Raw genomic sequence first — 13089 nt, forward strand, 5'->3', positions numbered from 1 at the left:
GGGAGCCAGTGAAAAGTACCTTCTTGATCTGTTAATTTCCTCAAACACAGATCTCACATGGAGCTTAGAGCAAATAAAGAGCTTGCCCCTGCAAACCCAGGTGGCAGTGACACTGGCATGTATTGGTCATAACAGCATTGGGCTCAGTCTAAGTAAGTATTGTGGGATGCAAATAATATGGGCTGATTCTCTGTGAATACCTTGTGGTTGTATCTTCTGATTGTAAAAATAAAAATGAATTAAAAAAAAAAAAAAAGAAAAACAAGAAAAACAAAAACAAAAGCCTCATGCATGCAGCGGTCCCAAAGAAGAGTTTTCCTATGGGAAAGAGTATCAATATTTCTTTTGAGATGTTTATTTCACTTTCTTTTTTTCTAATGTGATGCAGTAGTTTTATGCTGAACATCACAACTTCTGACTTGTCCCTGAGGCAGTAAAATGAGGATAAGCTGTGTGCAACTTGCCACTCAGTGAGTTTTATGTATATCACAAGTTCTGGATCCAGTGGTAAAGTTGTTATCATTGCAAATCAGTTTTTCACTCTTTTGATTTTAAGATTCAAACATGCTTGCACATAACCATGGTCAGATGACTGTAGTTTGTTCACAGGAATGCTGCTCTGTTCTTCCTAAAGACAAATATGTAATAGCAAAACTTATTTTAAAATTGTCATACTCATATCTAGATGCCAAGTCTTATCAGTTTTTGAAATATTAATAAGTAAATAAACACCTCCATTAAAATAATGTCCGTGTTTCTCCTCGGTTATGTTTCTGTTCTATTTGTGCATCCACAACATTACTTTCATTCATTTCCCACTGTAGCCTGGTAGGAATTTCACAGGAAAGCACTGGAAAAATGTATGAAATCACCTTTGTGTTTGTTGTTTTTTTTTTTTCTTCTTTTATTGTCTGTGATTCCATTTAAAAAGAACATCATACCATTTACCCACATCATGCAGGAAAAAGTAGCAGGCAAGTAACAAATGAAATTTACATTCACAAAGATTCTACTTCAAATAATCTGGCTGCTTGGAGGGTACTGCATGCATCTTAAAGAACGCTGGGAAGCATTTCTACTAGAAAATGCATTGTTAGATTGAGTTTTGCTCTGTGCATGTGTTTGAGCGAGAGAGAGAGGGGGAGAGAGAGAGAAAATGAGCAGTTTTTTTAATGGCGGTACTGAAACATTTTACTAACTCAGCACATGAAGAAACGGTATCTTGATAACATATTCAGAATGGATACAGACAAGTTTCAGATACATAAGACGTTACTTTGAGGTCACAACAGCTGATTTCTAACAACGCTTATTCTAGCACAGTAAGCTTGGCAAAAAGATGTATTCAGCAGCATTGGTATGGTGTTTCTTGATGAAGGAGAGGGGCTAGGAAGGACCTAAGCCAACATACGGTACTAGAAACATAGACAGAGGAACTCCAAAGTGATCTAGCACATGATCTCGTATCTCATTTTATTTTAAACACAAGAATATCATTCATAATCAATATTGCAGTCTGATTTCATATGGCTTTCTCTAAAGATATATGTGAGTTCACAAAGGTCAATGGCAAACTCAATTATCTGCCCTCCAAAAGGTGGAGGCCTTTGACTTTTTTTTAGTAGCCAGAAAGGTCTTGGAGCTGTGGAGGAAAATGGCTGCAGTGTGTAGCCACCGACCTTTCAGTGTAAATAAAAACTATTCAACAACCCTCCCCCCAAACAAAACATAACAAAAGGCAGAACAAAATGGAAAAAAAAAAAAAAAAGAAAAAGAAAAAGAAAAAGAATAACCAACAACAACAGCAACAAACAAAACTCATTTACCTGAGTTTGAACAGACCAGAGATGCAAATAAAACAATGGCATGAAATGACAAAGAGAAATTCAGAATCCAAACAATGAACCATACTTCTCTTTGGTCTTAAGTTCTTCAACACCTGCTTGAGTGCTGAGGGGGAGGGTGTCTGAGACAATGCTTTTCACATCCATACATGTGCCAAAGGTGTCAGGCACCGTGTTGGCAGTTCAGGGTGGGAAGGGAAATGGGTGGGCACCAGGGAGGGGGCAGTGCCTGCTTTTGAGTCTGTTCTGAGTAGCTTAGGCATTTTGGGGAGGGAGGAATGAACTGGGGAGAAGCCCAGAACTCATGCAAGGTGCCAAAAGTTACGTGATGCAAAAACAAGTAAAAACTGCCCCGTACCCGTGGTAGGTCTTCTGTCACGGGTGTTTATTGAAATAAAAGGAAAAAATAAAAGGAAAACCAGCAGTTCACACCTGACTGAGCTCTGTGCTGTCCATGGAGAACGGGCTGCTGTCGGTCTGCAGAGCTAAGGTAAAGAAGTGACGGCACAGCTGGGCTGGGAAGCTCCCACAATGAAAAACACTCAGCAAGCATTACTTAACAAGACACCTCTCCTTTCCCTCCTGCTCTGTGAGCCTCGCTTGCAGTGTACTAAACTCAGCTCAGAGTTCTCATGGCCTTTTTCAGAGTTTGGGTCTGGATGTTCCCACAGCTCAGGAGCTCAGCTCACAGAATAAAATACCTTATTTTTAATACTCTGAGGGCAGAAACACCACTACTTGTGATATTTGAGCACAGGCCATGCAATATCCTGACTTAGACCGATCAGTCAATGACACAGCTGTTGAGGCGCAGTTAGGAAAAAAAAAAAAAAGATACCAAATATGCCTCCTTTCTATCCCTGCTGACCCTCTCTTCTCTCTTTTCTTCATCTTCCACACACATGTGCACACACGTGTCCATCAAGGTGCAAGTGATACTGTGAAAACCAACAATCAACAACTGGCAGTACCCTCCAATAAATAGAAGACTGGGCAGCAAACCCTGATCCTACACCAGGGACAGTATTTGGCTGGATGAAGAGGTGAGCCCATGATGGGGGCTAGGGAAAGGTCAACAAGCAAGTCTTAGAGAAAGCCCAAAGCAAAGCAGAACAAGCTCATCTTCTTGTTTGTTTGTTTGTTTGATTGATTGATTGATTGTAGACTCCTCCAGAACAAGGCCAGGGGAGAATAGGAACAGATATATTCCTTTCAGCAAGGGCACGTGTATGCTGCTTCTACTTATACATTAGAGAACACAGGCCACTGACATTTGTCAGAGTTTTTCGGAAGTTTTGATGTTGGCATGTCAGTAGATTTCACTACCAATGAGTGGCTGAAGCAAAGAGCCTGGCTGTCTGCCTTTTAGTTTTCAGGGGTGTTGGATTTAGTTCCCTCTCAGAGCACCAAAAATAGCTGCTGCCTCTGTGACAGGAGAGTTTTCAGTTCTTTGAGGTCTACTTAAACAGGCTGAAATTAGTAGTTGCTGAATTTGCATGGGGTGAGCAGGACACTCTCCCTGGAAAATGATAAATTGCTCAGCACTACTGTGCCATACCCAAGCACTGATAAAGAGATAAAGAGTGTTCTGGGTCATTAAAGTCTTAGCAGGAGACACTCATCTTGCTTTAAATGAAAGTTAGGGCAAAAAAAAACACTGACATTATCTGAAAGAGTAAAACCCGCCTTCTGTCTTCCCTGCAAAACCCATGGTAGCGTGAACAAGACTGAATGTGTCTTGTTTGTGGATCCAACTTGAAACAGGTTGCTTCTTTATCAGCTGGTTCTGACTTGCAGATCAAATATCCTCAGCCTCCACCTTGGGTTTAGTAGAACCTTAGGACTGAAGCCAGTTGGGAAGCAGCGAGGACTGCTGGTATACCCAAATAGTAAATGGATGAGGAGGACAAAAAATATTTCTTTTGTATCATAAAAGCTTTTTCTTACTTAGAGATGTGCTAAAAGACAGAGTTCACATTAGTTCATATTAGTTTATGTAGTTAAGGTAACAAGCCTTAACGATGATGCTTCTGCTACCTTGAAAGGATGATAAATACCTTTTAAAATTTATTCAGGGAAGTACTGGAATCTTTGCCTAAACTCAGTTGTGCTGAACAAGTGAAGTAAAGAAGTTCAATTGGAGTAAAATGTTTTATTTTAGGTACATAATGAGGTATTTCAGATTGCAATCCTTTTTGTTGTCATTAGAAAGCATATATTTGCTTCCAAATCTGTTCCAGGTACTTAAGAAGGATGTGTTGCTCCCATGACAGGGACAAACAATGCTAATTTTGCCAGGCAAACAACGATTCTCCTACAAGATTGTGAGACAGGGATGCTGTGATGCTCTTGCAGCAGCTATGTAGAGATGTGGCCACATGCAAAAACATAGGATCAGCTCTTCAGGTAACAGGCCAGATAACTTAGTAAGTGACTGTGTTCAAAATAAGTCTGTTTATATATGCAACTGCATATGTGGACTAGCAAGTCAACTTCTCCAGTAGAATTTGGCTTTTCTTTTGCAGATACTCAGTGCTTGTAGCACTGTACTGGAAAACATCTGTGTCTAAGAAAGGCTTTCAAGATAATAGAGAGATTTTTTCCTACCTTACTAGAATCAGTGGATGCCCCACACTGTTATAATACTAATTAGCTCCTGCACAGCACTAGAGGAGCATTGTGCAATTCATCCTTACTATATCCCTTTACAGTAGGTATTGACTGAAACCTATATTTTACAGCTGGAGAAAATGGGGCAGAAAAATAAGTGATCTCCTCAAGGCAGCAGAGTAACTTAGCATGAGACAAAGGAGGCAAATGTAAGATCTCAGGATCTTCAGGGCCATATCTAACATTCAGGCCACCACTCTCTTCTACAGCTGCAGAGAAGGGTGGGCAGGACACAGCAGTAACAATATGCTGCAGACCGAATGTCTGTCCTGAAAGCACTGCTGGGAATGAGATTGCAGACTACAGCACTAGGCAGAAAGAGGAAGTTTAGTTAATTAGAGTGACCAAAATTCTTGGACATTGACTTCAAAGGGGTGGGAAGGACCTCTAAGAGAGCACCCCACACCCCACTGTGGTTCCAGCTCTCTGTATGGCACTTGTCAGACCAAATCTACTCCTTCAAGCTAAGTGTATGGCTAATTCCCAAAGTGGCATGACTCTTGCTTAGATTCTGAGGCATTTAACTTCTGCCAGCATCTGAAGGCAGATGACTCACTACTTCCACAGTTCTGAGTGATGTCAGCTGTGTAAGCCATGCATGATTTACCTTCCAAATAATCTCTTATTTATGCCAGTGATGAAATTAAAACTGAAAAGCTCTGATTCCACGGGAGAACTGAGACATTATTTCCAAGGGCAGATGTGGTCAACAACAAATGGCTAGTGTGACCCAATCAACAAGAACATTAATAAAAATAACTAATAATTATCATCAATAATAATAATAATAAATGATTAAAGAAAATTAAAGAGGCCACTGTTCACACTCAGTGAACACTTCTTCCTGCTTTGGGTCAAAATGCATGTGAGGTTGTTCCTTTTCTATGCTTAATGTACAGTTGCCTTATTTAACATACATATTACTATGGCTTATAATAAAAGTTGTGTAGTCTGCAGCTTTTTAATCTTTACATCCATTCAGAGGCATCTACTGGATATGACTATGTACAAAAAAGGAATAGATGAGTCCTGGGGTAAGAGGGAAAGGGAATAGGCAGAGGGGAATGGGAAGCGAAGGAACTCCTAGTGAGCAGTAGAGGATAGAGGTGGGCAGGGCTGCGTGATGGATGGCAAGATTGTAAATCCCCATTGGGCAAAAGAGAAATCCTTTGCAGTACTGTTAGTGCCCATCTAACAGTCTGCAGCTATCACTTCTTGAACATGTCCTGCAGGGGCCCTGGTAGGTATTTGATGACTGTGTCTAGAATGCTCTCTTCTTCCTCCTCCTCCTCGTCCCCACAGCCAGGAGGGATCGCCTTCTTTGGACGCGTCAGACTCCCTTCAGCATTAGCTTCCAGTGCAGCCTGGGCCTCTGCTTCCTTTTCCTCCTTCTTCTTTATTCCATACTGCAGGAGAGAGAGAACACATTGTCAGTCACACACTGGACAGGATAGCAGATGAAGGCAGCCATCACACATGGTGCCTCATATGCACATCACTGGAAATGTTCTGCTTTTGTTTCTTCACGGACCCCCAAATTATCAGTCCTAACAACTCTTGCCTATATACAGCCCAGTGGACGGGCAGCTCTCTCCAGACAGGATGGTCAGATGCTTGGATCATTCAGAAACAAGCATGGCAGAGAATCTGGGACTATATAGCTGTGGGTTTAACAAAGACAATACCAGCTGTGTGTGTTAATACAGTTTTGGGGTGTTACTCTGCTGCTGTTGAACCTACCCTGTTCTATTACCAAGTCTGATGCTCAAGCTCTTCATCTGAAATGATTTTGAAATTCCATCTGCAACATTTTACAGTAAAGCATTATGGAGGAGGCAAAATGTCAGAAACAAACAAACAAACAAATAAAACAAAATGGAAACACACAAAAAAACTATTCTCAACAAAATAAAGCAAACCAGAAAGGACAGACCGCAGTAAAGATGACAGTTTTAGATATTCTCATGTGGGAGATTTTCTATACCAGCCCATCCCTGTTCTTTTGGTATAAATGGGACAGAAAGACATCTCAATGAAAACAAACCTTCATAAGAAACTCTGGCTGCATGTGCACACCAGACTCTACACTTCTTGGAGTAAAGCTGACACCCTGTCTAGAGAGAAACATCTTTATGACTGCAGGTATAATGGATACCTGAAATTTGCCACTCCCATTGAGAATTAAAGGCATGCAACTATGACTTGGCATGAATAACCAGAATTTCATTTTATGATTTTATATTCAAAATGCTAGATTTAATGGGAAAGTAAAGATATGTCTGAGTGAATCAGACTGAGCAGAGGAGTGCTGTAGTATCCCTGCTCCCACAGTGACATGGATTTTGTTTCCAACTTCTAGTTTGGAGGCATGTCCAAGGAAAATAATTTCTGCACTCATCACTCCTCAACCTCCACACATTTCTGCAAAAGTGTTTGCACTGAAATTTTAGAGATAATAGTGATGATGAAAATAAAATCAACTCAAACTGTCACATGTAAATCTACAGCAATAAGGATACCTGCAAGCTACCTTCTTTATCACTTACAATTATTTCAGTTCAGCTACACTAGAGAGGCATTTGACCTTTGTGAGGAAGGGGAAGGGCATTCAGTTTTGCTGAAACAGCTGTCAGCTTCAAAACTCTTGCTGTGTAAGAGCCACTCTTTTATTTCCGCCTAAATATTAACTACAGTACCAAAATGAATTAAGATTGCTCTCAGTATATTGGAACTGTGAGGTAACTAGCCAATCTAAGCCCTGCAAAAGCTAGCAGAACACTTTGTATGAACAAGGACCTCTGAAAAGAAAATTAGATATGATTTCAAAAAGATAAAAGAATTGTGTTGGTACAAAGTGTTCAGTATTTTCTCAGTATCAATAGTCATCATTCATATTTAGGATGACAGTCTGCAAGGTTGAAACCAGCAACTTCAAAAATAGCTAGTTCTCTAAATCAGTTCTTCCAAGCCAAAATGTTCATTAATGACATTTATCTTACAATTTTTATACCCAGTGGATGCCAGTCACACCAGATTTCATGGGGGAGATGCTCAAGACAAATGATGATCTGAGGCAAAGGAAGCATCTGATTGATTTGCAGCCACAGGGCTGAACACTAAAAAAGAAGATCCAACATAGTGTAGCCAGCACTGCAGGGGAAATGAGACATGCTGCAAGCCTGCAGACCACGTATGGCTGACTTGTTCCTCTCAAGTTACAGGTAAATGTCCCCAGGTGTTTCCCAGCATCTTTTATCTACAGACATGACTTTGCTTTGCCAGCTACAGGAGAAGTAGTGGAGACAGCACAAATCACAATAACTCACCAGTCCTCTGCAGCTGCCAAATCCTCTGTCTCATTACAATTACCAGCTCATGGCCAGTGGACTCTATAGCTTGTGAACTTGTTGAACAAACATCCAGGGCACAGGAAACTAAAACAACTAAAACAAAACAACCACTCAAGTGCTCAATGGCCCTCAGTGACTTGCATGGTGCTAGACTGCCCTTAGTTCTTACAGTGTATGGCCAGTCTTACTGCTTATTCAGTGTTATACTTTAAGGATGGTGGTAATTTTTAATGCTGTTTATAATAAAAACATAATGTTTTGTAATTTGCAGGTGAATTAAATGGTATTTTTTAGGATTGAAATTGCTTCAGATGAAGTTGCATTATAGTGAGTCCTAAAGTAACAGGTACAAAATTAAAACAAGCATCTTAGTGTCTTCACTTTAAATATTTTATGTTAAGTCAATATATAACAGAAATATATGTATATATATAACGAAAAACAAAAACAAACAAACAAAAAAACACTTTTTCCATTCTCTGGCATTCCTGAAGATGGGAGAATATTGCATTACCTCCAAAACATGTGAAGGATGAGAACAATTTCATCTTTTTCTCAAAGTTCAGCCCCACAAAGTTTAATATCAGAAGCTGCATTTGTGTGATTATCTGCTTGACCTTCATTTATGCCACCAAACAGTTAATAGCATTTTAAACTACCTTGTCCTTACTATGCTGTTATATGAGTAGTGTTTGCACTGCATCATATGTTGGTAAAAAACGGTAGGGTGGAGTCCTCAGGCATCAGTTGGAGACTTTACCCCCCACTCACTGACTGCACATCAGGAGAGAAGCAGGCGAACAAGGCTGCCAATGACCTACAACTTACTTCCACTATTACTTCTGCTTTGCACAGGAAGCCGAAGCAAGTGCAAGATCCAGAAACAGGCTGGGAATTAGATCTAACTCTAATGGTACTAAGGGTAACAGGGAATAGTGGGACTGATGAGCCAAGGTGTGATTGCAGCTAAAATGTCAAAGCACTAAAAATATACTTAGTATTACTTATGACAAGCTACCACTGCTTGCTAAACATGAACAAATCTCTCTAGCAAATATCTAGGTCACAGGATAAATAATTCAGTAACATCATATTTAAGACACCTGCGGAAAGTTGCTACTTATCTCTGGGTCAGTGTTGGAGCTGACTCCTCAGGACGACAGCAGCAATCAAGGTTCAAATGAATGGCTGTCTGTGGGTTAGATTTGGAACTGACTCCTTAGGATCAAGTGATTTCCCTGGAGAAACTAAGGAAATAAAGAAAGCCACGGTCATGGAGTTTTGAGAGAAATACAAAGACAACTCCAAAGATGCAGGTTGGGACCAGCAGAAGATACCCAGAGAAGAGAATCTAGGTGCCTGAGAACAACTTGCTGCTAAGGTGAACATCTCAACCCACTGACTTGCACAAGATGCCCCTGGGACTTCTGTACCCTGGATGGCGACTCCTAAGTACCAACAGAGTGGGCTTGCTGACCTTGGGAGACCTTGGGGATCTGGAGGAGCTTAAAATAATCACAACATTATCCTACTAATATTTACTGTGATTGTATGCTGTTAAGATTATTATAGTCACATGCTGCCAGTTGCAATATTTAAACATAATCATATCATATTGCACACTTCCAAACTTAAACAAACATAACATACATAATTGTATCTGCTATTTCCATGGTTGAACTAGCATATTTTATAAGTCTGTGTAAGTTATTTTGTATCACTATGTATATACTTTATATGGTCACATATAAAGCTTCTTTCATCACTGGGAATTTTCACTGCACAATTTTCTTCCCTCCTAATACATGGACAAGCAGATAATGAGAACTGGTGCTCTTGCTGCTTGCTTCAGACATGTCTTGCAGAACATACTTGCAGTGTCAGCTGCTGTGAATGTAAGGAAGGTACACAAAGGAACGCTTAAATCTTTTCAGTAGAGAAGGAACCATGTTCCCTTGGCTAGCTTGACCTCTTCACAGCTCTGACTAGCACAAGGTTCAGCTGACACAGTGTGCATGTGAAGCCCACAGTGTGCAGCAGGATGCAGGTAAATATTATAATGCTTTGCTAAGACAAATCCATGAAGGTCTTGAGAGATGGAATTCTGTAGTGGAAAAGCACATCCTAGGAGGACCCATCTAAAGGCTGGACTAGATGAACTTAGAGGTCTTTTCCAACATGAATGGCCCTGTGATTCTGTGACCAGCAGCTGTCAACCAAGTTACAGAATCACAGAATTGTTAAAGTCAGAACGGACCTCTGGAGGTCATCTGGTCCAACCCGCTACTGAAGCTAAGACACCCAGAGCAGGTTGCCCAGGACCATGTCCAGGTGACTTTTGAAGATGTCCATTGAAGGAGACTCCACAAGCTCTCTGGGCAACCTGTGCCAGTGCTCTCTCACTGGCACATGGTAAAGTTTTTCCTGATATCAGATGTAACCTACTTATCCCCGCCTGTGTTGTCCCTCCTGCAGATGTCAGGGTGGTTAAAGTCCCCCAAGTCTCCTCTACTGTGGCTACACCTGGATGGTTGGTATCTGGAGGTGTGCATAAAGGCATCCCACAACACAGCTCTGCGCCTTTTGTGGTGATGGGAATTGTTCATGGTTGTCTTCACCATGGATGCCTGGCAATGTTGCTGTTTCACTGAGAAAAAAACTCTTCCCAAGGCGCTCTGAGAAGCCTGAAATTAGTCATCAGTCTGCATCCCAAGAAAAAATGCTGCATATCAGCTAACAGTTTACATTTCTAGGAAAAGTTTGGCATACAAGTGATGCTGGTTACATTTCTTTTCAGGGAATTAACGGTTTTGTGTGGTTGCTGAGTCTATGAACAGATGTGGCCAATACAGCCATCTCTGGAACTGCTGTTTTATTTCCTTGTTGAGCTTTTAAAAGATATCTGAGAGATTTCAATGCATGTTTCTTATCTTGCTTCATATACAAATTACAAGACACCTTTTCTCTTCTTACACAGCCCTGTCTATGAAATTTAATTCACATTCCACCCCACAACAACAATAAAAACATAATTATCAGCCAAAGTTGAAAATATATATTTAGAGAAGACGATCAGAGGGCAACTTGCCCACCCTGCTACCTCAGGGGTCACCTTGACCTGAATATGTCTTTTTCTTAGAGACTTCAGCTGCTGAAGAATTCTCACCTACTCTGGAACTTTGCAACCATTTACAATTAGAAGATTTATCCTTGTAATTAACCAGATTAATTCTGAAATTCCTTTTTAAATCAAAGAAATCTGGAAAACTGAAAAGACACAGGTATAAGAAAAAGATTTCTCTTTCAACTGTCCTGTTGGGCTTCACTTATTATTTGTCATGCTATTCTTTCTTCTTCATTACCAAAGGGAACACTCATCTGGTGTTCTTCCAATCTTCACGTTATTGACTCATGAAACCTTCTGCCAAGAACACATGTAGAATATTGGGTTTTCAGGACAAGGTTTTAGTAGTGGGGAAGGCTGCTTTTCTCCCAGAGAAGAGTCCATCCCCATGTCAGCCAGGAGCCAGACCCAGCTGGCTCCAAAAGGGACCCACAACTAGCCAGAGTTGTGACTATCACTGATGCTGGTTGGGCCTCCGTGAGAGCAGATTTAAGAAAGGGAACAGACTGCTGCTACACAGCAGCTAGGAGAGAGAGGGGTTAGAAGCAGCCCTGCAGCCCCTGGGTGAGTGCCGCAGGAGGGCAGGAGGTGCTGCAGGCAGGCAGCAGCAGTTCCCCTGCAGGCTGTGCAGGGAGAGGCCCCTGGTGGAGCAGGCTGTCCCCCTGCAGTGCATCGCAGGTAGTGGAAAAAAATTGTCTCCTTTCCTTCACCTTCAAAATGATGGGACTACTTTGAGTATTCCCTTTTCATTTACACAATATGCTGTGATATTTCTGAAAAGGCTAAGTATGAAGAACTTTCACATGGTATAAAGAGCTTTACAGTCTTCTGTTTTCTGCATAAACTTGTCTTAGTGGCATGCTACTGTACCACTTAATTTACCTGATATTAAATTAAATTTGAACTTTGTGGACATGGCAGAAATAGAAGTCCTAACTGTAACAAGTTAAAATGAATATGATATTAATATAGCTATCCCAGGGTATCTCCATACTGAATTCCCTTTCCATGATCATGTCAAAGAGCTTCACCCTGCAGCAGCTTATTTCATTATTCTGTCCAATTTATTGTTTGTAGCCTATGCAAAGCAGAAACTAGTTCTCAAGATATTTATCTCCAAAAAGTGAAAATATATTCCTTTTGAATAGTGGCATACTATATGTGGACACAGCCTTATGAAAATGATGCCTTTGTTGTGATGTATATATAGCATACCAGCTGTTGTTATAGGAAACCTCCATTTCCTGTGTCTTCCCCATGTAAAACTGAGCTGCCACGATTGCTAACATGAGTCATGCTCAACATTTCTGCATCTGCTTATGTACACAAAATTTCATACATATATTTTGCTGAATAAAAAAAAAAAGAAAAAGAAAAAAGTACATGCTATCTTTGGCATAAGCAAAAACATTCATATCTTTGTCTTAGAGTCTTGCTTTCCATTCTCAGAGCACTTTGTGAAGAGTTATTAAATAATCTCCCGGTAATTCCTAGGAAATCATTGTCCCCATTACATTAAATTGCCTCCAAGGCAGTGGAAGGAGATGGCACTGAAGCTTACAGATGTTTCTACCAATGGAGCAAAGCCAAATTTGTCAAGACAGAGGGAGAATTCCCAGTAGATGACTACATCCAACACCAAAGCTACCACTTGCGAAGACCCTGGTGCATGCTTTGAACACTTTGATCCCTTTTTTGAGTGGTGCCAAAACTTGTTATTTCATCATGAACCTGCTGTTGATTCTGCTCTTTCCTTTCCTCACTTTTTTTTTTTTTTTTTTTTTTTTTCTTTCTTATAAATTACTAAACCAAACTGAATGGTGAAAAATCAGGTCTCTTATATCAGAAAGGCTTCCTTCCTGACACGGTTACTAGATATCTGATTTATATGGCATTGGCTAAGGCAGGGCACAGAAAGAGAGCAGAGTCTGAACAGTGCTCTTGCACAGTTAAAAGCTGAAAATCCATACACCTCAAGAAAAAAAGGAGCCACAGATATTCTTCACTTGTTCTAGTCATAATGTAAATTGCTTGCTCTAGCCTGACCCAGAAGAACATCTTTTGTGTAAATATGGCATGTGTACAGCACTTTCCTGTTTTT

General features: G+C 40.6%; 1 protein-coding gene across 1 annotated transcript in view; it reads right to left on the reverse strand.

Annotated features, from left to right (window-relative positions):
• Nucleotides 1-935: 935 nt before the first annotated feature.
• CPLX1 (complexin 1) overlaps nt 936-13089 on the reverse strand; it is a 127529-nt gene continuing 115375 nt past the window's right edge. The window contains exon 4 of the mRNA XM_082783730.1: nt 936-5920. Within this exon, the coding sequence (XP_082639856.1) occupies nt 5723-5920 (198 nt within the window). The 3' untranslated portion in view covers nt 936-5722. The remainder of the gene's footprint in view (nt 5921-13089) is intronic.

The sequence above is a fragment of the Aythya marila genome (genome assembly GCF_965140915.1).
Source record: "Aythya marila genome assembly, chromosome: Z".
NCBI classification, from domain to species: Eukaryota; Metazoa; Chordata; class Aves; order Anseriformes; family Anatidae; genus Aythya; species Aythya marila.